The following is a 26,181-nucleotide window of genomic DNA, read 5'->3' on the forward strand; positions in this document are numbered from 1 at the left end:
CCTATTAAAACACCGAGCAGCCACATTCAAATCCTGTGGTCGTCGCAAGTCTTCTGCCAGAAAATGTGGTTTAGCCTACCTCGCTTTTCAGATTGTACAAACTACTTGGGAAGCAGGGTTTTGGCAGTGAACCAGTTTCTCTCATTTCCTGAATTCTTACATCATCAACAAGGAAATGCAGGTTGTCAAGTGTGAAGAATAATGACTCACGTCAAATAAAAGAACAAAAACGAACAGTCTCAATCACATAATTCAAATATAGGCAATCATATAACAGGTTCAGAGTATGTATAGCTTTCCAATCAAAGGCCATGCCAGATGATTTCACTGATTGGTTTTGTCTCTAATGTGGCTCATGTCACCTGATCAGTGACATGAGCCACCTTAGACATGAATGCAGCATATGCAGTGCTGACCAGTTACATAATACACAGTGTTACATTTCTGTATGTCTGGCCATTTATCATGTGTTTTAATAAACTCGGGATCATGTAATAATGAAAATTCAGTTGTTACTCATGTAGGGTGGAGCCAGTAAGTGAACAGTCTGGATCAGGGAGAATGGCTAAGTGACAAACTCTTTGGAATAGAATGCAGCCTTAGTCCAAAATCCCCAAGCAACACACACCTGCTGACATATTTAAATGCTGACCATAAATCCCAAGTTATGTTTGCCCATACTGTGCTTATCTGTTGCTTAGCAACCTGAACTGTTTAGCCACTGTTTGGTGACTAAAGTGTATATGCAATACAATTACTTATGAATGAATAAATAAATAAATAAATAAATAAAAGGAATATGGAAAGGCATGACACATTTGCCTAGGTTAATCCAAATTTGTCCTGATATTTGCCATTAAATGGAAATATATTTAGAAGCTATATGAAACAAAATGACATCCGAGGAGCACTGAGGATCAATGATTCCTTCTCAGCAATTTCGTTGCCTAATAGTAGATCAAATAATAACATTTTGTCAGTCATTAATCATGCTTCCACTTTGTACCCCCCAGAATTATAGATTTTAACAAAATGACATAGTATTTCATTATTATAACAACCTAAACCCTGTCCATACTTGTTAATATCCAGTGCTAATTAGGCTACCAGCTTGTTAATATAATCAAACCCTTTTATGTTAATAATTGCTTAAAATAAACTGACAGACCATCCTAATCATTCCAGATGGATGAAATCACAGAAATCTGCAAATTCGGTGATCACAATCGGCCTGTAATAGTAGCTGTCAAGTCAACCTGAAAGGTAACCACACGAGGTCGCTATTGCTTTATTGTATGAATTTATTGACAGCGCTGGTTCTTTGCTGCAGATGTATGATGAAATGAAATAATCAGTTTCACTCTCATTAGTTGATTTCATACTATAAATATATTGTTGCATACATATGCTATGACATAAGATGTAAACTCGATCAAAGCAGTGTATTGTTTTTTAGGTTGCGTGTGCATGTGCAAATAGGCTACATGGTTTTATTAATCAAAATTAAAACTGAAATTGAAATTAAAATGAAGAGACCACAAAAGTGATCAGCACTTCTGCTGGACACTCTTACTATGTCTTTATCCACTATATTACCCTCTTATACACTGATACAGCTTTATTTTTAACTAAAGTCTGAGTTACAAGATTTTGGCCTGCAGTGGTTATTTATTTGGATAGTATTCAAGTTGATTGTCACCGCTGTTGTGGTGAAACCCTATCAGAGTTCTCGTCTCCTCAGACCCCTCCCTCCCTCCTATAGAGGATGCAGGACGCTGTGAGTAGTATGAGCGGAGCTGTGGATCAAGAAGGCAGGAATCAAACGTGGGAATCCCATTTATTTATATGTTTTAAATTTTTGGCCGATTTCCCTTCAAAACTCCTTTCAGAAATCCTTGTGACACATGAAAGCATGACGGCACTCGGACTTGCATGTTTGGGATACTAATAATTATGGTTCGACACAAATCCACCTTTCCACGGAGCTGCAGCTGAGCTTTCAGTCAACGTCCGGTTGGATTGTCCCAACGTGATGGATACAAATGCGTTCGCAGTATTCAAACTTTTTGTGGTTGGAATTTTGGGTGAGTGTGACGCTTTTTTTTCTATCTTTCTGAAAAATACACCAAATCAGTACTGAAAAAAAAAAAAAAAAAAAAAAAAAAATCATACAAATACAAAACTCCATACACATGCATCTCCGTGTTTAATAAGGGATTTTCAGATATAAACCCCACGCCACTATAAAACAGTCTTTATTTATTACTAGGCAATAAATTACTAACCCAGCGCAACTATACAGCCGCAGGACTTGTTTTTCTTTTACAGTGCAGTGTTTCATTCTATTCAGTTAGGCTATAACTGATCCGTTACATTGAATTACACCGCACAGCTGCAAATACAGTGTGCTACTGTACGCCATGCTGCTACAATTTAAAAAAATAAAAAATATAGAGTTGTGTGCACGCCACATGCATAGCCCATCCATCTGTCCCCTTGCCCTGCATCAGGTCCCAGGTTCAGGTTGTCTGTGTACCATGTGTTCCCATACACAAATGCTATATTATGAGTTGTGGAAGGGCAAGCTTATAGTTATGAGACAAGAAACTCTTTTCACGTGCTGAATGGGAGTTATTGCATCATGACCCAGTGGACAGAGCTGACCTAGATGCTGGCCATGGGGTATTTGTGGACCTGGCTCATCATTACCTGGCTGTACAAGAATGAAATCAGGCATGACATTATGTGTCATCTGGCGACATGCTGTGATTGATGAATTCATCTGCCGCAAATTACAGTATAGTTTCACTTTATTATGACTTTACAAGGCTGTATGATCTAAAAATGTCCTGTTCTCTACTGATACCAGAGTGAGGCTGGGGATTAAGCTGGACCAAAGCTTGAATCCACAGAAGACCCACTGTTATTATTATTATTAGTAGTATTAGTATTAGTAGAAGTAGTAGTAGTAGTAGTAGCCTACATGCTCTGTATGTTACCATGCTGTATGATTTCCCTATGTTGTGAATGTTGGATTGCTGGGTGCCAGCTTTACTGTTCTTTGCTGTGCTTATGGCTGCTTGTTGCCTATTAATTCTTGACTACTTTTATTCATCTGTCTGTTCTTATACGTTTTTTAATTTGTTATTATTATTATTATTATTATTATTATTATTATTGTTATTATTACCATCATTACTTTTAGTCACCTGCCCAGGGACTGTAGATGAGAATTTATCCTGTATGGGTAAATCATGATGGACACAATGGACTCAAGTGCTTATGTTCATTAATGTGCATTGTCCCTATAAACATAAACATAACTTACTTTAGAAATTGCAATAGTTGAATATTGAAAAGACTAGCATGGATTAAATCTATAGATCTATGCTTTGTTTACACTAGAGTGAGGCTGGGGATTAAGATGGATCAAACCTTGAATCCAAATAAAACCTATTATTATAATTGGAAGTAGTAGTAGTAGTAGTTGCAGTAGTGAGGGTTATAGTAATCCTCCAGAAATGGCAGTAATATCAGTATTAGTATTAATGACTGGCATGGATTACGTTTTAATGGAATGATTTGCCGTTGCACAGTCGTCTTCCAGCTGTGTCCAGAGAGGTGCAGGTGGAGGTTTGCAGGGTGGTGAGTTGTGTGGGGGCTGGTTAAGTAAGCTGATGGCTCTTTGTCCGAAGCTGTTGAGCCGACATTTGGTCTTGGTACTGTCTGCTTTTGACACTGATTGAATGTGCCTGGGCTCCTCCTGTGTGGGCAGCTTGGACCAGAGCCCAGAGGGCACCGAATCTCAATTTCAAGGTCTACAGTGCGGAAAGAATTCAAATTCGGGCCCTTATCTATAAGCAGGGTTTTGCTGTTTCTCTACAGCTTTCGGAGGGATTACACACCTAGCTTCATAAAGGTGAGGTGGGATAAATGGGGAATACAGCTAAGGAATTCCCTCCACTGAACGAAACAGCCCAGCTTGTGGACAGAAGATCTATTTCTGGCCAGGACCTACAGCCTAGACTCCCTTGGATCTTTGCCATGCAACAGCTGTAGCCCATACAGCACAGTAGATCCAAGAAGAAAAGTACCTTTGATTGTTTTTTCTGACCTAGAGGGTATTGCAGAGACAACTTCTTTAAGTGCTGATTCTAGCATAATGGAAAACGGGAGGGGAGTGATTTCATGTGATAAAACATAATCTATGTTTTGTATGTCAAAAGAAGATGGATTGTTTAATCTCACCGCAGAAAGTGGTTGGAGGTTATATTCCCATGGTGGGGTGTCTTTTGAAGACATGAAGCAACGGTTTCCTGCGCTAGCCCTCGTCTAGACTAAGTGATTTTCCCATAGAGACTCCTACTGGGACAAAAAAACAGGCAGAGAAAAAGCGTAATGCGTGCATGGAAAGCTGAACCCCAACGTCTTAAATCACGCTGATCATCTGCAGTTTGTGTTCATTCTTATTTGTGTGTCCAGTGTGGTCGATGCACCGGAAACAAGTGAGATCCCCATCTGTGACACAGAAAAAGAACGATTCCCACTGACTGCGATGCATCTGCTTACTCCAATAAACAAGTAATAATGGCACTTCATACACACTCACAGCAAGGGAAAGTGCCTTGGGGTTCTTCTGTTCCACTGCCAGTCTGAAAAAAGAACATTGTTGTCAAAAGAGTTTTTTTCACCAGAGTCTTTTAATAAACTGCTATTCATAGACTTGGGATGAGATTTCATTTTGTTGGGCTCTTTTGCATGTCCGTGGCAGCTTTCAATACATTGTGCTAATTTTTTTCTTGCCTTTTTTTTTTAAACATAAAATAGATTGTGATAAACTGGGCAATTATTATGTTTGAAGTTAGATAAGTGTTTGAGTAAGTAGAAAACATCTGTACAGTGCTCAAAGCTGTATAAGAAAAGAAAAAATTAGAAAGAGGGATTATTGACTTTTTGTGCAAAATCTGAAGCTGAGATTAAATGTACGATCAAAACTAGTGATTGCTTTTTTTGTTGGAACCATACTGGAGACAGTTTACTTACTACTGTTGTGTTTTTGTATTTCGGTTTGTAGAGGCTCGCTGCCAAATTACAAATGAACCAGAGTTTGCAAGCTGAAGTCACAGTTGTATTAAAGAAAATAAAAAGTTTTGGCTTGGGTTTTGTCTATTAGTAAGGAGCTTATCAAGAAATAGGTGAATATGAACATCAGTCCACTCTTAATTTTGATATGGCAGGTTTTCCAGATGTCAACACATGTATCGTTGTACCCATAACTCTACACAGGTAAACGTTTGCAAGTCTGAATAAATTGCTGCAGACACACTTGATGTGAACACATCCTTTATCTAATCAAATATCATTATTCCCACTGAAAATCTGTAGTCTTGGCCCTGATCCACACACAGTTTACTTATATAAGCTTCTTCCATAGCCCAGAGTGTATGAAGAACATTTATGAATCTTTCAGCGGCCTCACTAAAGATTCATGCACTCATTACAGGATGGTATCTCCTGTAATTCCTGACTCATACTGAAGTAACAGTGAGGGCTCGCTCACTATAAACCACTCGTTTCTAAGCCCCTTCACTATATGGTGAACAGATTTAGAGTGGCTTGATACTTTGAAGATACTCGTATTAACTCATTTTCTCTCCCTCACTGCTAATCTAGGATACCATTACATGTTAATGAAACAGTGTGCCAGTTGATGGCACGCTGGAGATTGGACCTTGCTGAAAGAGAAGGCCATGTCATTTCCCACTTCCACCGGTGACACCCACGACAAGCAGATATTTAATGATGCTCTTCCACTGGCTTCCTTCCCTCTTTTCACCCTTTCAACCCAAGGTACATTAAGATACAGTAGAGCGTGTATTCTCTTAATCAACAATTGACCTTCCACATACACATACACATACTACACACATCAGTAGTTTTCCAGCACGCAAGCAGCATGTTCTGCTGTTGACCAGTGAGAAGTGGAAGGTCACATCAGGGGTAGTGGGTAGGGGAGGTCAGAGAACACTCAATTACTACCTACCACACTTATTAGATTTTGCCTCCGGTCATAAGCTCGCCTCAGTGGTCCTCAGGGCTACCAATGGGAGCACACAACAGATCCTAAATACACTTTGTATTAGAGGTGCAGGGTAAGAAATAAAGCAACCTGCACACAGAGTTGCTCCAAATAAAAGCTTTACTAACAATCCGTGTGAGGAGGAAACTCGAGAAGAACAAGAGCAAAGGCTGTTCAGTCAGTGCTGTTCATCTGTAGAGCAGCTGGCTCCAGACACATATGATCAGTGACAATAATGCAACCGCGTGTCATTCATGTCACAACAACAGTTCTAAATAAAGTCAGACCTATTAATGTTGCCTGGCAACTCCCATAATCCCATGAAGCAGCAAGCGGACAAAGCACATTCTAAATACCTGATGCCGTTTGCAGAAGCTGTCATACAAGTGCACCGGCTTCTCTGAGAAGCAGCAGGAGGGCAGAGTTGATGCAGGATGGTAGTTTGTTGCCTCTTTGTATCAGAATAGAGATCTGTTAAAAAGAGACAACTGGTTGCCTGCCAACGACCTGCTCTGGGAAACCCCTTTGTGGGACTTTGAGGTAAGATGAACAAAATTAAAATGGATTGAATGAACTGAATTGAATTGAACGGAGCTGAATTGAATCGTCAGTTCAGTTCAATTTTCGGTTGTCAGAACAGAACTGATTATTCATGAAGCTCACCAATAAATGAAGGTGCCATGATTTGCTATTCATAAATATTTATTACCTGGTCACTTTTATTGATTGCAAGATGTTCCATAGGCAATTTGTGTTTGTATAAGCACACGGCAGAAGAAAGATCAGGATCCATTAGACTCATCCAGTGTTATGTGTGTAGACGTCAGCTACAGTATGTATGGTAATGTGTGGCATTTGGTCAAAATTTGATGTAATAGAGATAAAATACAAAGCAAAATGTATAGTGTAGAAGCAGACTATGCTGATCAGCGTTGTTGCAGTTCCCAAAGGTCACTTATAAAGGTTTGTAAAGGTCATGGATTACTTTACGTCCCTTAAAACTCCCATCACAGCCTGACCGTGGTTCTGTCTGACATGGTGTTGCCATTTGATTTAGTGCCTCTGTCAGCTCTGTCTCTCCTGACTGCGTTTCACTCAGCCTCCCCATGCCATCTTCCCTCCCTTCTCCTGCTGCTGTCTCTTCTCGTAACCCCCGTTGTCTCAGACAGCAGATTAACAGCTTGTTGGCAGTGCATGCTGACCGACTCTGAGGAAAAGGTCCTTGGCAGTGGGACAGGTTAGCCAAACAAGGACAACTGACAGAAATAGAGCCTTTCCTTTGCTGAGTTCCTTTGCTGCACCCCCTTTTTTTTCTCATTCTGTCCAACACGAAGAAAATGGGGAAAGGACTACAGATTACTTTTGCTGGTCTTCATTGGATTGGAAACTGCATAGACGTCACTGAATGTGTTTTAACAGAAACTGAAAATAGTACATATCTCTGGCTTTTTCAGGTCGATCTTTTGTTTGTTCATTTGTTCTTCTGTTGATTTGTCCATCCATCACAGCGCTGATTAGGGTTTAATGATGCTTTCGGGGGATGATGCATCTCACCACTTTGTTCCGGCTTTGGCTCAGTTGGCGCACAATAATTACAGGTCGAAACAAGGTGACATCTTTGTACCGACTTCCTGGGAATCAATCCTTCATAAGATGGCGACATGTTTACCATTGCCTTGATTTGACATTTTAAAGAGGCAGCACAATTATGTGTGATTTTGACCAAAGGAGGGAGACAATCATGATGAAAAATAATCAAGCAGGAGTTTCAACAAACTATATTGCATCACCATTGTTTAGAAACCTTACATTATGGCGCCAACTATCCAGTATATTTGCCAGTGACCCAAGTCTGATTCAAACTGCTTGTTTATCTGGAAGGACAAGGTGACTAAACCCTATTAAAACTCTAGATTTATAGCTTCATCATTGTACTGTGTAGCCATGCAACTGTTACTTGTGTCAGTGGCATCTGGCATTTTTCTCAACTTGAAAAAGCCTGGGTAAAGCTGATGGCAAATATATGCCATGATGCTAACAAGAAATGCTGTGTTTTTGTTGGATGTGGCTGTTCCAGTGCAGTTCAGTTTTTTTTTTTTTTTTTTTTGGTCTGTTTGAGATGGGTATAAACAGAAAGGCTTTAGGGCATTTTAGGCAGTTCATTTTATAAATCCAACAGTTGGCAGAGAAATGCTTCAATTATATTTCCTCTGATGTGATTTTTTTTTTTTCAGTTGATTATGTTCACTAATGGAGAAGAGCTGGGAATTTCAAAAGGCTGCCGATTCTGCCAATTCACTGTGTTGTAATCTCACCTATGGTCCTTATCTTATAAGAACAGCCTGCATTGGTGATGCAAGGCCAGACATGTTTATGCTCATACACACATTTACATGCAAATCCTAAAAAGGTGTTTTTAATGCACCATTTAATTGACCATTTGGCCACAGACAAAATACTCATGAGACGCTCAGTGCTCATGCTTCACTAAGCTGGCATGGAAGCTCATAGACTGATAGGTTTCCTCCACAGGGGCCTATCCAGTTAAAGCCTGACTGTCATTTTCCTTTTAAAAGATGGAATAGGTTAAAAAAAAAAAAAAAAAGTGGAAAGTCCCTCATTGTAGATTCTCGCTCTCTCTCGTTTTCTCTTCTCAGGCCATGGCTTTTTATTTCTGTCTGTCTCCGTCATGGTCATCCAGTTCCACCCCTGTCCCCCGCCCCCCGCCCCCCAACCCTCCACCCCACTCCCCTTCCTGCTTTTGTTTGCCAAGTACCCAGAGCCCCACTCTGTTTCATACATCTGTGTCATTCTCCAGTCACCTCTTCCTCTCCCTTCTCCTTGACCCCCAACTCCCCCCCTCCCCTTTCCACTCTGACAGAAACAGCATGGCCACTTCCACTCAGCTCTGCAAATTATAATCAGAGGTGTCACTTCATCAAACTCCGAGGCGCAGCAATGTCCCTGCACCGAATATCATATGCCCCCAAAACTTCTATATCCAATTATATCCACTGGGCTTCTGGGAACACAAGTACAACAATAACTGATGACTGATTTTATTTGCTCATTTGATACATTATTAAACGATGATTACCAAACCGGAGGGTGTTATTCCCGAGTGTGTGATGTGATATTTATTTAGATAAACACTACAAGATCAAAAACAGGAGCTCAACAGCTGGCTAATTGAAAACCACAAATTAGAAGTTTAGTCTTTAATAATTAATATTTACACCACAGATGTACCTCTTTTGCCCCTTTTTAGAATCTCTCCTTTGTTCAATCTCCTGAATAGACTCTCTGATTTTCATTGTTTTTTCTGTCTGTCTCAACAGCTGGTAAGTGATTAATAGTCACTTAAATCACTGTGGCCATTCCACACTATGATTATTAGAGGCTTGTTTTTATTAGGTCTGTGGGACAATAGAAGCTGATCACATTAAATAAATTGCCACTTTCATTTTCTGTGTTGGGAAATTACCGCTTTTGTCTCCGTAGAGGGTAACTTCAAAAGTGAAGATTAAGGCATTTTATCTCAACTTTTTTTTAACTCCTCATGATCATTCTTCTTGTCTGTTTCTGTGCCTTTCTGTCTGAGCTGTGGACCATTTTGATGTGCGAGGCCTTTTTGAGCAGCACCTATGGCTGACTAAAGAGATTTTAGTTTTTAAAGTTCAATAGCAGTGCTCTCACTAAAGAAGATACATTCCACATGATATTCTTTGTATCCAGAAAGTATTTAATTGGTGGTTATGTGAAGGATTTGGGCAGAGTCAACTTACAAAATTGCATGGCACCCTAGACATTAGTTGTGTAAGGGCACCTCCATCCATTATTAAAACCCCTAAAAATATCATCTCTGTTCATCAGTATCACATATTTAGAGGGCTTTTTCAATAATAATAATAATAATAAAAACATCCCTTCATGCCTTAAAATGGCTTAAATGTAACTCTACACCTTGTGCTCATTAAGCATGCACAGATCTGTGAATATGTAAATAGTCCCTGCCAACCATCTTGTAACTTGTATTGTATATGATAATCTATCCATGTAAAAAAAATATTTTTTTCAGTGAATCTCTCAGTTACACTAATATTTTTCATGTGAGGAAACTGTTTTGAATTGGTCTTGTTGTTTTTTGACAGTAAAACACTCAAGTGACTGGTGTTGCTCATGGAAATAATATGCAGAGCAGCACCCTGTCAATTCACAGGATTGGCTGTTGGATTTATGACGTAACAAATCTAGCTGGCCCAGGGTCCGTCTGAGGATTGTGAAAACACATCTCTAGTGACAAACTTTGCACAGATACATTCAGTATAGTCAATGTCAAACATTTTAGGGGACATGAACATGGGAAAAACACAATTTTGAGTGGAAGAAAATCTATCATTCTGAATACGAACTGTGAATACATGGAACTATTTACTGTTTTGATTAACTTGTCAGCTGTTTACTAGTTATAAACATTTAATAAAGTTAATATTCCTCTAACCTTGATTAATAATCAAAATCAGATCAGAGAAATATCGACTATAATGAATAATATATTGTGGTAGTATTTTAGGAATTGCAGCTTTTCAAAAACTGAAAAAATATATATAGATCATGTGTGTTGATCCTGAGTAAAAGTGAGAAGAATTAGGTGTCTTTATTGTAATACTTCTTTTTTTTTTTCATGCAACAATATATTAGAATGTATATAGTGTAATGTGATGCAAAATATAAGCAGCGGCTCTGTATATGTGGAACTGTAGTAATTAATATATTGAGTTATTTTCCAATATATTGCCATATATTTTGTTGCATAAGGGTGTAAGGGTTTTGAAGTGATATCAGCAATATTTGTAGATGTTTGAGTTTTCATTTTGTTTTCAACACTGGTGCTGGTCGTTGTATAAGTTTAGTGTCAAAATGTTTGCTGGGTATGAGCTGACTAACCTGAGTTTAGGCATTTGTCTTTAAGGGTACTATAGGCATTGTAACTGACAGGACAGATGGCTTCAGAGTATGGACACCTGGTGAATAAACTCTACAGGTAAATACATCATCTGTCATTCACTGGAAAGGCACAAGCATTTAATTGGTGTATCAGAGTCTCAGTCCTGATTCAGACAGACAATCTGGCACATGCTCAACTACTCCAGGACTAGTCAGAGGGACAGGAGGGTTATAGACCATCAGGTACAGGCTCCTCATGCTACTGAGCAGATGAGAGGACATACAGTCTGATGCTGCCTCACTGAATTATGACCAATTATTGACCAGGAGTTTGTCCACCATCTGTCCTGCACTGGCATCGTCCTGCAGCTTCTTTGCCCTTGAAAACGAAAAGTGGTGCTGACTTTTGATTGTTCCTTGTGCCCACTGACTGCTGGAAAAAACTGACTGAGAAAAAAAAAAGGTTTCCAAATCATTCTTCATGTGAGTGGAGCTGCTATATAGCAACACATTACAGGTATTCAACAATCTGCATTTTAAACTCAGCAGCCCTCATGTAACTGAACACACTGACTGTAAAAGAAATGCACAGGCTGACTCTGTGTAGACACTGGCTACTTATTGTAGTCAAATATTTATCTTTGTTACAAGTGTTACAAGTGAACTGGAGGGGATGGCCGTTCTGTACAAAGTCTTAATCTGGCAGCCAGCCTTCACAGATGCAACATCAAGATATATCATCATGACAAAGTGACATGAACAAGAGATGCTAACAAGTGAGCCGGGTCTCTCCCCCACAGTGAAGCACAAATGACTGAATTAACAAATGAATGCACTGGACAGCTGCAATAATTGGACCCCAAATGAGGAATACAGTACTTTATATAACACAACTACATGTGCATTTTGATAAAATTGGGCCTTAGATGAAATTTACTCAATTTGATATCCAATCCAATCCAATCCAAATTTATTTATAAAGCACACTTAAAACAACCAGGTTGACCAAAGTGCTGTACATAGGGATAAAAGACATCAGAACATAGAAGAAACATAAAATCATAAAAAGAAAACGTAGATACATAAAAATGTAAAAAACATAAAACATACAAAGTGTAAAAACATAAAACATAAAAGTATAAAAACATAAAACCTAAAAACATAAAACAAAACATAAAAATATAACGACCATAAAATACAAGATTCTACAGCTCTCAGGCTGGGTTAAAAGCCAAGGAGTAAAAGTAAGTTTTGAGCAGTGATTTAAAAACCGGCAGGCTGGGGGCCTGCCTTACATAGAGAGGCAACTCGTTCCACAACCTAGGGGCAGCAACGGAGAAGGCTCGATCCCCCCTGTTCTTGAGCCTTGTTTTAGGGACCTCAAGTCGCATCAAATTGGCTGACCTTAATGACCTAGAGGGAGCATGTGGCTTTAAAAGATCAACAATGTAAAGTGGAGCTAATCCGTGGAGGGCTTTAAAAACAAACAGTAAAATTTTAAATTCAATCCTAAAACGAACAGGGAGCCAGTGAAGGGCTGCAAGCACAGGGGATATATGGTCTCGCTTACGAGTGCCGGTAAGGAGATGTGCGGCAGCGTTTTGGACAAGCTGGAGGCGGGAGAGGGAGGCCTGGCAAATTCCAATATACAGGGCATTACAATAATCAATGTGAGTAGTAATGAATGCGTGGGTAACCCTTTCAAAATCCTTACGGGATAAAAATGACTTAATCTTAGAGAGAAGCCTCAATTGGAAGAAACCAGATTTGACAACCGAATTTATCTGTTTATCCAGTTTAAAATTACAGTCCATTTTAACACCAAGGTTATTTACCACAGGCTTGACAAAAGGTTCTAAAGGGCCTAGATCTAGCTGAGAGTCAATAAGGGTGTCACTTGGTCTGAATATCATGACTTCAGTTTTGCTCTCGTTAATATTTAAAAAGTTTAAGGCCAGCCAGGCTTTGATGTCACTAAAATACTCCATCAAACTCTTTAGCGAGCTACCACCATTTCTTGTAATAGGCAGGTAGATCTGTGAATCATCTGCATAAAAATGAAAACCAGTCTCATGACTTTTTAAAATGGCTCCAAGGGGCAGCAAATAGAGAGAGAATAGAATTGGCCCAAGAATCGAGCCTTGGGGAACCCCACACGTTAGAGAAGCTGAGGAGGAGGTAAAACCACCAAAGCTGACTCTGAAACACCTCTCTGACTTATAAGATCTGAACCACTCTAGGGCAGTGCTTTTTGATCCCCACACTGTGTTCAAGAGGAGAAATAAGAACGTTATGATCAATGGTATCAAACGCAGCTGTAAGGTCTAAAAGAACAAGAATAGCAGCATCTCCTGAGTCAGTTGCTATTAAAAGATCATTAAAAACTCTTAAAAGTGCAGATTCTGTGCTATGGAATGCCTTAAAACCAGATTGAAACACCTCAAGAATCCCATTCACATCTAAAAAGGACTGCAACTGTAAAAGAACTGCTTTTTCTAAAATTTTTGACATGAAAGGGAGTTTAGAAATAGGCCAAAAGTTTGAAAGTACAGAGGTATCAAGATTTGTTTTTTTTTAATATGTATAACTCGCTGATGTATTTTAGTCTTCAACTGATACATCATCCTCCTTTGACACTTGTTAGAGCAGGGGTTTCCAAGCTTTTTCATGTTCTGGAGTTTGCTTTCATTAAGTCTTGGAACCCCATTTGAAGTGACTTTGCTTTTGTTGACCTGGATATGAAAAGATATTTTGTTTTATATGTAGTATATATATATATATATATATATATAGTATTAAATTGATCCAATGTTGTACGTGAACACTGACAAATAGATTCAAAGTGGTGAAATGAAACCATAATGTTAAAATAACCACTCATACATTTTCTTGTATTGTAACAATTTATGGTGAATTAAATTAAACTGAAATGAATGCTTTGAAATTCTGAAATTTTTTCAAAAACTTGGGAAAAAATGATTAACAAAAGAACAAAAATCACCCGAATATTAGTTTAAAAAACTTGCAAACAAAAAAAAAGCTACCCAGGCCAATTATCTATTTAAAGATCAGCGACACTGGCTTGACGTCAGATTTGTTGTCCAGGCTGCTTTCAGATGCCTTTCACAGCCATTTAAACTATTCCTCATTTTGCTGATGACCCCATGGTAGCCCTGATAGGACATTTGGGGGTCCACAAACCCCACTTTGAAAACCACTGGGTTTGAGGAATCTGATACTAAAACACTGGTTTTGCTATCAGATGTCAGAAGTCATACTGGCAGAGCTGTACCCAGTATAAATGGCTGGATGAGTGCAGGACAGGGACCCCAAGTCCCCTCAGTCCACTCTGATGGCTCAGCATCCTTTCATGTTCTGTCCATTACCATGTTGCTGGCTTTAGAAGAGGGAGGGACACTCCAGTCGGTACAAGCATAACTTTAATTCATTTTGTTGTGCGCAGAATAAATCACTTTTCTCTCAACATGCTCATTTCTGTCAGTTTTGTAAAGCTCTCGTCCATATTCATCCAGGACCTTGTTTCACCTGTGCATGGGGCCAAACCTGGTTTACAGAGATGTGTTTATAAACTGACAGACATTACGAATGTGCTACAGCAGCCTGACATGACCAGGCCAGGTCACAGTTACTATCACAACTACATCCTTTCCTTGTTGTTGTGTCACATGAGGCCAGGGGTGGCCATTTACTGTTGCCCTCCGCTGCCAGATCATTCTTTCTGTTATACGGATACAGGGAGGCTCACATTGATAACAAGGGGGAGCCTTTTTCTGGCTGCCTCTCTCTGCCTGGCAGAGAAACTGGAGGTCAGACTGAGATGACGGTGAAATCACCGAGTGCAGCTCATTTTCAAGGCGCTGTGGGTGGAGGGGAGATTTGGTCTTTTCTCGTCTTTTTTTTTTTTTTTTTTGGTAAATTTGTTTTCACATAGTCGTTCAGGAATTTTATGGTCATTTGGTTGTTTCATAAATATGTAAAAAATACTAATACTACTACTAATAATAACAATAAAAATAATAACATTATTATTATTATTATTATTAGTAGTAGTAGTAGTAGTAGTAGTAGTATTACTAGTTTTATTGGGGGGTGGTAATTTTCTTGTTTTTTTTTTTTAAACATTTTTTGGTTAATTTATGATCTTTTTCTTAAAATTTTGTGGTAATTTAATGGTCTTTTTGTTGTCATTTAAGTATACAATGTTTTTGAATTTGATCAAGCTACACCACTTTTAAGACATTATTATAATTGCTGTAAATATATAAGGCCGTTATTGTGACGATTTGTCACTGCTGGGTCAGACTTGGTAAGAAATCTGAGAGACTGCTTTATGGCACAAAACAGGACGAGGGAAACAGAGCTCTCAGTTTCTGGTAATAGATGGTGGAAGGAATAATGGAAAACCCACCTGCAACGTATTTATCCTCCAAAGAGCAACTTCTGCCACAGCTACAGCTTTGAACTTGTCACATTCACTTTGGTCCGCCTGCCTGACCTGAAGGCCTTTCTGTGTAATGAAGGGGAGAGAAAAGGTCTGCTTGGAAGAAGCCTCTCTTCGGCCATCTGGCTCAGTGGCCTCACTCTGATTGCCTCCCTCGTTGTTTGAGGAGTTATGAGCTCCCCCAGATCTCAGATATGTGACTCCATTTTGAAAGAGCAACACAAGGAGACTGGAGAAAGTTTCTCTTCAGAAGGGCCATCTTTGGTGGTCTTATTCAAGGAAACAGATTTAGTTGACATCCCATCTTGTGTGTGTAACACATAGAGTCAAGTATTAGTTCAAGTCCTTGCGGTTACCTCAAGCATGCAGCTTTAGCCTCCTTACAGTGAGTTGTCTTCATTTAATTAGGCTCATACTAACTTTTCTCTAATTCTGTTTTTTAATGCACTGATTGTACCCCTTTTAAAATGGAAAAACATCCTTAGAAGGCTGAAACACTGGATGACATTTGATATCTATGGATCAAGAGCCCATCATAATGAGGTCATTTTATGATATTTATGATTTGTACCCTCATCTTGTCTTTCTCAGAGTAGCTTTATTTTAGAGCTAAACTTTACAGTGAAACCAACTTGGGATTGATGAACAGTTTCAGGATATTTTTGCTTTTGTAAAAACTAAAAAAGTAAAACTAAAAAACAAGTGTTACATTACTTATGCACAAATTTGCTCAGATCTCACATTTCTATGGTGTCCTACATTTATGTCTTAAGTGCGTTATTTTTAAATCATGGTGGTGACAATTCTGGTTGAAGGGCCTTTTAGAGACACTGCTGTGGATCATACGTGCTGCTAATTTAGGAAACACTTCTGTTGGACATATTATTATTGTTATTGGTATTATAATCATTATTATTTTATTATGGAAAATATACCAGGCACCGACGAGGTGTCCATTATAATCAACTGGAGCTGCAATGTGGAACCTGTATAGGGTCACATGGGTTTGAGGACTTGTTGTGATTGTGTCTGTAATTACTGAAAATTAGGAATCAAAGGGCTGATGGAGGCCTGCTTCCATTGTGCCAATTAGTCAGTTCCACACATACACAGGACCCAGAGCTGGGCTGAGGTGCCAGTCAGCAGGCAGGTTGTAGCAGCCAGCGGGACTTCAGTCACAGAGTTCATGGCCCAACAAATGTCTTACTTGACCTCAATTCTAAAACGGGGGTACACATCCCTGGTCTCGTTTCCTCCTGGCCTGCCTAAATGTGGCCTGCATTGCCTCGTGCAGCACAAACAAAACATTCCTGAGAAAGCTGTGTTTTCATTGATCTGTCCCGCTTCAATTGTTTTTCTGCGGGCGCTCAACACAGGGGGTGGCATGGTGAGAAAAACCAACTTCAAAGTGTCAGAGCAGAGAGGGGGGCCAAGGTTTTATTCATGAACGCTTGGGCAGGTTGTGTTTACAGATGAAAATAAGCCGTGCTTTTATTCAGACATGCGGAGTTTCGTTTGATTCACCTTGTTCTGTATACTGGCTTTGTTAAACGCTGCATGCTCACCGTGAGATTCGATTTAGCCTGAGTAACAATCCGTCCGTAAGTAATGCCAGGCGAGCAGAACCCCGAGCCAAGTACTAGTGTTACCAAATAAAATCAAATCAAATTCACTGTCAGTCATAGCTTATGAGCTGACATGACCTTTGACTTGAACACACAGCTCAGTCTGTAGGTGGCATATCTTTATCTTAAACGCCAGTTGAAAATGTCGTGCAAGCTCCAAGAGTCTCGACTTCAGTTATTTTTAACTCCCGAGCCTTACAGCATCTCTAGATCTACATGTCTTTCCTTCAGTGGTCAGCAAATAGGTTAAAAATGTGACGTGCAACTGTTTCAGTATTCCTACGTTTGGCTTGGTCTGGCTTGGTTTCCATCCAGCTCGTGATGTATATCCTAATAAAAAGGCCGTTTTGAATAAAATTTCCTTTTGCATGCTCACTTCAAGTGAAAATTCTTTGATTTGTAAAGGTTAGGTTTTATGAATTCTCCTTAAAAAAATGCATTTTTAGAAGAGGCCTTGGACTTTTGTAAAACATTGTTAAGTGATTTTTTTTTTGTTTGTTTTTGTTCCAAGAGGATGACCACGATTAGCTGATGTCAAAGACTTGCTCAGTATTAAACAATTGATGAAACACTTCATACTCTGTTGAAAGTGCTTGGTGGCATTCAGGGAGCCGATGCATTCACGTCAGCCCAGGTGAGGCAAACATCTATTGCTGCAATTAATTCTTGGTGACATTTCAAAAGTTTAGAAAGAAAATATGACCTCGCTGCATCTCTCTCCCTCTTCTCTCTTTGCCGCTCTTTCCTGCCCTATCAATTTTCCACCCTGTCTCTCCCCTTTTTTTCCTCTTGCCCTCCTACAGTCACTCTGCATCTCCATCTGTCTAGAGTCCTCAGCTGACTTCACTCCAGGGGATTGGCCTGTGTAGAAATCTGTGTGGAAACACAGAGAGAGAGAAAGAGAGAGAGAGGCAGAGGAAGACAGATGGTGAGAGAGAGAAGAAGGGAAAGAGAAAGAGAGAGAGAAAAATAGACCCGATTTCCTTGCCTCCTCCAAGCTCTTAGATTAGATTTAAACACACAGGATGCTTTATTGCTGTAAGCATAGATACAGACTAAGACAAGGCTTCCCTTCATATCCTGTTTAATGTTTATGTATGTGTTTGTGAGTGTTATGTGTGTGTGTGTGTGTGTGTGTGTGTGTGTGTGTGTGTGCGTGCATTAATGGGAGGAGGGATGGTGGCACACTTTTCATCTTTGCATAAAAGATGCTGAAGTGTAACAAAGTAACTACGCATGCTGTTTTATGACTCCCCGATACCCAATTTACAGCCAAAAAATGCCGTTTTTTGGCACATGTAAAAAATGTTTCCCTCACAGTGTTGTAAGTAGGTTGAGAAGTGAGAAGTGAGGCTGGAAGGACTTTCACTATCAGCTATAACAAGGGAGCATCAGATGCATGGGTTTAGATAAGGTAAAATGGACTCAGTTCTCCTGCAGACCAGATAACTTATTTATTCAGGAGGTAATCCATCACCTGTATAGGACCAGGAGAAACCGCAGCAACATCAATGCAACTAATCCTGTGTTACACAAGGAGCCCCTCACCCCACACTCTGCTCCTCCATCCCCTCATTGTCAGTGTAGCCAGCTAAACATAGAGATCCTGTCTTGTCCAGTGAAGAGGTAAAGCATCTGCATACAAAATGCTGGAATAATAATGATGTCGCTTTGCCTTTCTAGTTGAGAAGGAGGCTTTTTTTCTAGCTTGCTTTTGGAGTAGAAATGTGTTGAAAGTGAGTTCTGAAGTTTCTTGAGAACTAATTTTTGAGTTTTGGGCACTGATAAAGGTATTTTGTGTCATGGTACACTAAAAACCTTAACTTGTTCCTCCATTAAAGGGATAGGTCACTCATTAAAAAAAATAATATTATATGACCTATTCTGTAGGACAGTAGTGGTGCTATCTGCCTCTCATTGTTACTGAGTGCTGGATACTGGCTGGATGCTCCAAATGCTAACTGTTAGCCCCCTGCCACAGACATGCACTTCCCCCGGCTAATGTTTTTAAAAATAACCTCTGATAGCACTCTGCACCAGAGGAGAAGTAGCTGCCGCAGAGACACAGTCCACCTTAATCAGCAGGACGCTAACAGGTCAAATGAACAGTCAAAATTTTCAAATTGGGTGAACCATCCTTTTAATACTCTCATCCACTGCTGCACACACCTTGTCTAGTACACAGTATGGTACTGCAAACCGAGCTTACTGCCTGCCTCCGCTGAGAGAGAACGAGCAGACATGAAATAAGTCAGAGATTGTTTAAAACGTGTCTTCTGTCTGTGCTTTGTGTCGGTGAGCAGAGACCTGGGAGTTCAGCTCCTTTCTTTCATCGTCTATTTTAGAGGGGCTGGATGACAGTCTGACAACAACAGCGCCACAGTGTCACCTTGTTCCTTGCATATATAAACAGCTTTCATTCACTTGTAGTTTAAAATAGCTCTGGCTGTCCTGCATAATTTAAAGCGTTAATGCTGGTCTAATGGGGGGGGCGGTGTCGATGTTTTATCTGAGCTGAAAGTTGTGTTTGAGTCCAGAAGGCTGTTGGTTGAAAGCTCACCCGTAAGTCTCCCCGTGGACCAAGAGACACCTGATTCACAAAACTGACAAGCACAAACACGGGACACCTAATTTAAGGGCTTTTAGTTGAAGCATTCTACTCTGATGGATGTTTTTTTTTTCTTTGTAGATTTCTCATATGGTAGCTTCAAGGAAACTAATAATTTTAGCCTGCACATGTCTAGCTAATTAAAAAAAACTCCCACACACTGTCAATCTAATGAACATCCTGCCATCTGAGTAATTTACTTCTATTATATATTGATGAAAATGAAGAATTAATTGTGTGACTATTATCAAATCAGTTTTTTCCCGCTGTGAATATCCTTAAGAGTCTGTTCCTCTGCAAATATCACTCTTAACATATTTACACTAAAAAAAAAAGTCATTTATTGCTTATAGCAATAAGAAAGAAGAAAGATGGCACTTGTCTCTCTCCACGTTTCTTATCATACTGTAAATTTTAGGTTTGAAAGCCAGGGAAGGAAATGTTTTATTAAATCACCCTATGGACATCTCATTTTGAATAACTTATTTATATGTAAATTTCCCTGTATGATACAAGGCTTTATGGTGTTATGGTGGTCTGGCTGGCTTGTTTTTCCTGGTAAGAGCTCCGTGAATCTTAGTAAGGAGGAAGTCGAAAGCCCACAAAATGGCTCAAAGTAGCTCTGCAGCTCGCTGTAAAAACCTCCATGGTGCAAAAGGTTTAACAATCCTGTATGGTGTGATTGGATTCCTTATCAGAACAGCAGCCTCCTTGACCCTGCTGGTTCCACTGGTGTGTTCGTCATTACAAATGCTTGCTGTGTGTGTGACCAAGCTACCCACAGAACCTTATTTTACAATGTAGTCGAGATCCCAAAGTTTCCAAAGATACCAAATATGTCCCGCTGAATTACAGCAAGAGGGAGTTAAGGGGTTAAAATGTTTGATTTACATTGCACAAGATATAAAAAACATTGCATAGGTGGAATGGTGAGGCATTTCATTGCTTTAAAGATCCTGACATCTTATACCCCTCTCTGAAACAAGCACACACACACACACACAGACACACACACACACAAGATTTCTAAGGTGCGATGGAGTTTCAGATAAATGCATGTCCTTAATTCATCTGTTCTGATGTGAAGGAAGCATGCCCCTGTCAGTCCGTCTGGGTTCATTCTCACTGTGACTTCCAAGAGCAATGAGCTCTGCACTTCTCTGGGATTGACATTTAAACCTCTCAGCTTGGTAGAGAGTCTATCTTTCCTCTCATCTCCATCTGTAGTGTTGCTGTCAGTCAAGCTGTCAAAGACTCGCCTCGAGACGAAGCTGTCGTCCCGTCTGCTATGAATTATAACTGAAGTGCGTCGCTCACTCTCGCTCGCTCACCGCTGATGCCAGCTCTGTCGGCTTTATCTGTTCCCACAGTTCATAAAGCAGATTGAGTGGATTTAGTTTCATGCCCTGTGCTCAGTGCAAACTGCCTTGTCAGCCCGGCTGTTCTGCACAGCTAAAGAATAGTGCTAAATTGCTGATGTTATTTTCATCAGTTCCTCAATCCTGATTGGGTTTATAAATAAGTGGGGGGACAAACAATCTGTGCCAAGCCTCTGTGGCAGGTCTATTTTTCTGCAGCATATGAGATTCATACTCTGAAATGATAAATGTGTTATTTGTTGCAAGTGTTAGAGTCACTATTTGTGGAAGTAGTCTCAAACAAAGCAGAATGTGCAGTGGCCTGAAGCAAAGTCAGCTGATTTGGAGTAAGTCTGTTTAAATCAAAGAACCACACTGCCTATTAAAAACCCCAATTTCCTTTTTCTATTTTTTTGTTCTGTTATGCTCATGAATACCCTTTTGTTTGAGTACAAAACACTGCAAAACACATCCTGAAAAAAAAAACCTGTATCCTGAGTTTTTTTTTTAATACATTCCTCATTTCACAATTGAACCCGTTAATGTCACAAATTGAAGACAAATGACTTCACCAAATTATCGTAAATCAATGGTTTCCACATGTACCGTCGGCTGAATTGCACACCACAGATAAAACAAAGGAAAGCCAACAAGCATGTGAAACCACATGCAGAGCAGACAAACCAGAAATCCACGAAGCAAACACCGGCACCAAAAAGGAGACTATGAATTAAACGTTGTTTAGTGGCACTATGGTAGTAAGTGATGGGTTTGGTACTCTGCGCATGTACCTTATTGTGCACAGTAGTGTTCAGTATAGTTTGACCAATACATCAGCAAGAAATACTGGCCTTTTATATATTTATTTATTTTCCTTTTTTTTTTTTTTTTTTTTTTTGCCTAGGATAGGTGAGGAATCCTCAGGAGTGCCCTGCCTCACACACACAGACACACACACACACACATACACACACAGACACACACACACACACACACACACACACACACACACACACACACACACACACACACACACACACACACATTGACATGTTCACACTTGGAATGCACTGCAATCAGCCACTCACTCAATGATGCAGTTTGAGTGATGACTTTTTTATTTTAGTAACCCTCTGAACCCACTGAATTTCTTTCTTTTTTTAATGACGACAAAATTATCCCAAGATTTTTTTATGAAAAGAGAGGAGAAAAGAAAGAAAAAGAAAGAATATTGCCATACAAATGCTACAAAATTTCTGAAATAACAGTAAAAACAAAAAGTATGTATAGAATAAATACATAGAATACATTTTTTTTAAAAAAATCCAGAAAGTTATCAAAATCTACAAGAAAATGACCAGAAAAAAATGCCATAAGTTTCCTAAATAAATAAATAAATAAAAGCAAGTGTCTAACCTGTATTTTATTCTAATAGGATGTTTTAATCAGACATGTTCACAATTTCCATCTAAATGCTGTTTTTGGCCTAAAATACTTACTAGCAGCAGCTACAGTTCAAAATGAATGGCAGTGGCTTTCAAACCCCATTTTGGTCAGACCCTTAGTTCTCAGATGAACTGTCATCACATTAGAAGTTGTTATACCAAGATGTAATGATCCTTTAATAAACATGTGGATATGATCAGAAGCTCCCACAGAGATCGGCTCTGGCCTGTTGTCCTTCCAGCGTGAGAATGGACTGAAGGATATTTTGCTTTTCTGATGCCCACAACACAGGAGCTTATGTATTTATGATGTCTATTGATGTTGGATGTAAAACACTAGATGGTTTTTTTGGGCTTTCCTGCCTGTTATCTCTTGCGGGAGGCCTGAAATGGAAGAGGATACCTGTGGGAGAGCGAGGTCCCACAGCCAAGTCTTGATGTCAGAGATATAGAACTTTCCACAGAGCACAGTTTCTAGGAGGCCCTGTAATTTTCCATGATATTTGATTTGAAGAAACAGAGGGGGGTATTTTCTGACTACAGTGCTCTGACCATTTATGAATCTGTCGCTCCATTTTGGAGAGAGAGAGAGCTAGAATTGGACATTATATCTTAAAAGGAACACTACATATATTAAAAAAAAAAAGATATTTTCTTTAAAGTTTTCCTGAGGAAACTATGTCTATCTGTCCTCGATGAGTCCAAATTAGAGGCAGATACATACGGTTGGTTCCTTGGCTGAAAATAGTTCCCAACAAAATTCATCACGCCTGAGGTGTGTCTATAATGTTAGATTCTTGTGGGACTGTTTTTGGAAAGTGCTGACCCAGTTGAGTTCTTCACATTTAAATATTTGACAGTTTGAGCACCAAAAAAGAATATCCATCCAGCCTCCATTGTATCGGTGTGAGGGGAAGCAGATTGGAAACCAAATCACACAGAAACCCTCTGGAGGGATAGATTTCACTGTTGTAAATGGTAAAAATCTTGTGAACTGTCCCTTTAATATAAACAGCTATAGAGAAACAAAGATTTCACATTGTGCAGATGTTTCACTTGTTATTTGGCTCAGTGTTCTTTTAATCTTGCTTTAATGCTTTTACACTTTTTTCCCACACTGTGCATTCACATTTAAACAGCACTAGTGTAGATGCTATGTTTTGTTTAATGTTTAATGTTTTTGATTTACTATATCATTTTGCTTTTGCATTCACATTTTGCTTGTAATTGATAGTGATTTTTCACTTGGGTTGAAATATTTTCAATTTGGCTACAATAGAATAGAAAAATTCTCAACATTATAAAACACATAAAATGTTTTCGTGTTACTCCCTTGGTGTCAAAGAGCTTGTTTTTACATTCAGAAATCACTTTGTCATATGCACACCTTCTTAGGTGAAAAATGAAGTGCAGAACCAACACATTATGCTTCAAAATCCCTTTACTCTATCTCAAGGCAAACTTGTACAGGAAATGTCCTCCCCTGATCTCTTTTATCCCCATCTCGAGCTTGTCTGTCTTGCCCAATAAAATAAATTATAGTGTAGTAACAATTTGGATTGGCTCGGTTTGTCAGTCGAACCCAGATAAGGCCACATTCCTCACGCGCACATGTTGACTCAGGCCGCACATGCAAGATTGGAAGGAATCTAGCTGTGCTTTCAGATGTTTTTCCTCCCGTGGTGACACCGTGCCCACTGCACTACGTACACGCTGACGTTACTACATCTGGACTGACCTCGACTCCACTTTTAACATCCTTATGTCCTCAAATAAGAAAGTCGCCAGCTGACTTGATAACATCTTTCCTCTGCAGGGCATGTTCCAAATAAACTCTCCGGTTTGAAAGCACTGGACTTCAAAGGGAGATATGACTTCCTGTGCAGCAGCATTTTTAGCCGTGGCCTTTTGTAATGCTGTCTGCTTCAGTCATTTGGAGCTATTAAATGGCTTAAAGGGACTCAGACAGTCAAAGGTGCACTGGTCCGGATCAGAGAACTACCAGCAGAGAGAGAGAGAGAACAGTGTGCCTGTTTCCTCATTTGATGGATGTGGATCGCTGTGTTAGGATGCCACCTACCCTGTCTCTTGTTGTTTTTCCACTCTTCTCTCTCTCACTCACTTTTTTGTCCCCATTACGCTGAGGCACACAAAAAACCTTTCAAAATCCTAAAAGATTTTGAAAATGCTTCACATTACATTACATACATAATGATGGACTGAGCTTTTTTTGTCTCTCTGTCATATTCTTAAAGGGCTTTACAGTTTATAGAAAATAAAATGATAAAACGCCACCCCTTGACCTCAACCCTCATAGCGGGTAAGGAACTCCCCACAAAAGAAGCCAGAGGCCAAAATGGGAAAAAAACGCAAGATAGATTTTAGTTTAAATCAAATACAGTCCATTAGTTTAAAGGAAAACAAAACAAAATAAATGAAGTCATTAAAAGGCTCATTGCCATTATACAAGAAAGTGTCTGTGGGTATCCTGCTGACTGAATGTTACTCGCTGCACTGCCTCTAATCATCAGCAGGACACCAAACACAACATGTTGACTCTCATTAGCTGCTGGTGGTGTCGCTCCTGCAGTGAATCTGCATCTGAGAATGAACCTCTTCCTGCTTTGACCTAATAGTGGCCGCAACATGTTGGCCTTTTAATGATTTAGCTATGACAATAAAGACTTTTTAAGATTTCCTTCTTTGCTATAGCATTTTCACACATTTGTGCCTGGAGCGCAATATGACTTGCTGAATTTTTCAGGTGGTAAAAATCGAACACAAGGTTTATTATGTAAAGCCCTCACATTACCAGATAATTTTTGTCCATCATCAGTCCTCTGTCAATATCACAATGGGAAAATCGAATGTAATTTGGCGTCTAGTGTGCCCAAAAGCCTCAGTCTCTGTTTTTGCCAGTGAGGACATGGAGATGAGGACATTAGTATTCAGCAGAGGGCCGGTGCAAATGTCCTCAAGTCCATCATATCAACCATGGCAGGGGGGAAGGGACGACAAGCTGGGAGGGCCAAAGGTCACAGAGAGATCGAGGATGGATGTTGTGTGGTCTATGTGTGTGCGTGTGTGTGTGTGTGACTGAGAGAGAGAGAGAGATAAGATAATTGCAAGAAGAACTAGCCCTTTTCTTATCAGTCAGACCTGACATGTTGCAAATTTAACATAGGGCGTTTCCACACCCGCCTTATTTAGTCTAACTGAATCAAACTCTGGTGTGTTTACCCCCTTGGTGCTGTTCATTCGGGCAGGTGTGAAACCAACAATCGCACTCAGGTTGGACCAAAACAACCAGACTGAGACCCTGTTGAAGAGGTGGTCTCTCTCAGGCTTGTTTAATGTTTTTGCAATGTGAAATCAAACCAAAGCAAATGAATTATGCAACAAATTATCAACTATTCCACTGATTCCAACCACAGCATGTGGCCTACAGCTGTGAAAACGCCAATCCATATATAGTTTTGAGCCAGTCCACTCAGTTTTTTTAATGCTCATTATAACAGTGACAGGGATAGGGCTCTGTGTGTCTCAGTGATCAGTGGGCATTCAGTCGTCATGGCAGCAGCAAGCACGGAGCACAATAAACAACACATTACTATAATCTGAGGTGGCAAAGAAGTAAGAAATCAGAGGTGATCATGG

General features: G+C 39.7%; 1 protein-coding gene across 1 annotated transcript in view; it reads left to right on the forward strand.

Moving 5' to 3' along the window:
- The first annotated feature begins 1,803 nt into the window (after positions 1 to 1,803).
- Positions 1,804 to 26,181, forward strand: part of LOC115378590 (receptor activity-modifying protein 3) — a 34,526-nt gene continuing 10,148 nt past the window's right edge. The window contains exon 1 of the mRNA XM_030078872.1: positions 1,804 to 2,084. Within this exon, the coding sequence (XP_029934732.1) occupies positions 2,033 to 2,084 (52 nt within the window). The 5' untranslated portion in view covers positions 1,804 to 2,032. The remainder of the gene's footprint in view (positions 2,085 to 26,181) is intronic.

The sequence above is a fragment of the Myripristis murdjan genome, chromosome 20, assembly GCF_902150065.1.
Source record: "Myripristis murdjan chromosome 20, fMyrMur1.1, whole genome shotgun sequence".
Taxonomy (NCBI): domain Eukaryota; kingdom Metazoa; phylum Chordata; class Actinopteri; order Holocentriformes; family Holocentridae; genus Myripristis; species Myripristis murdjan.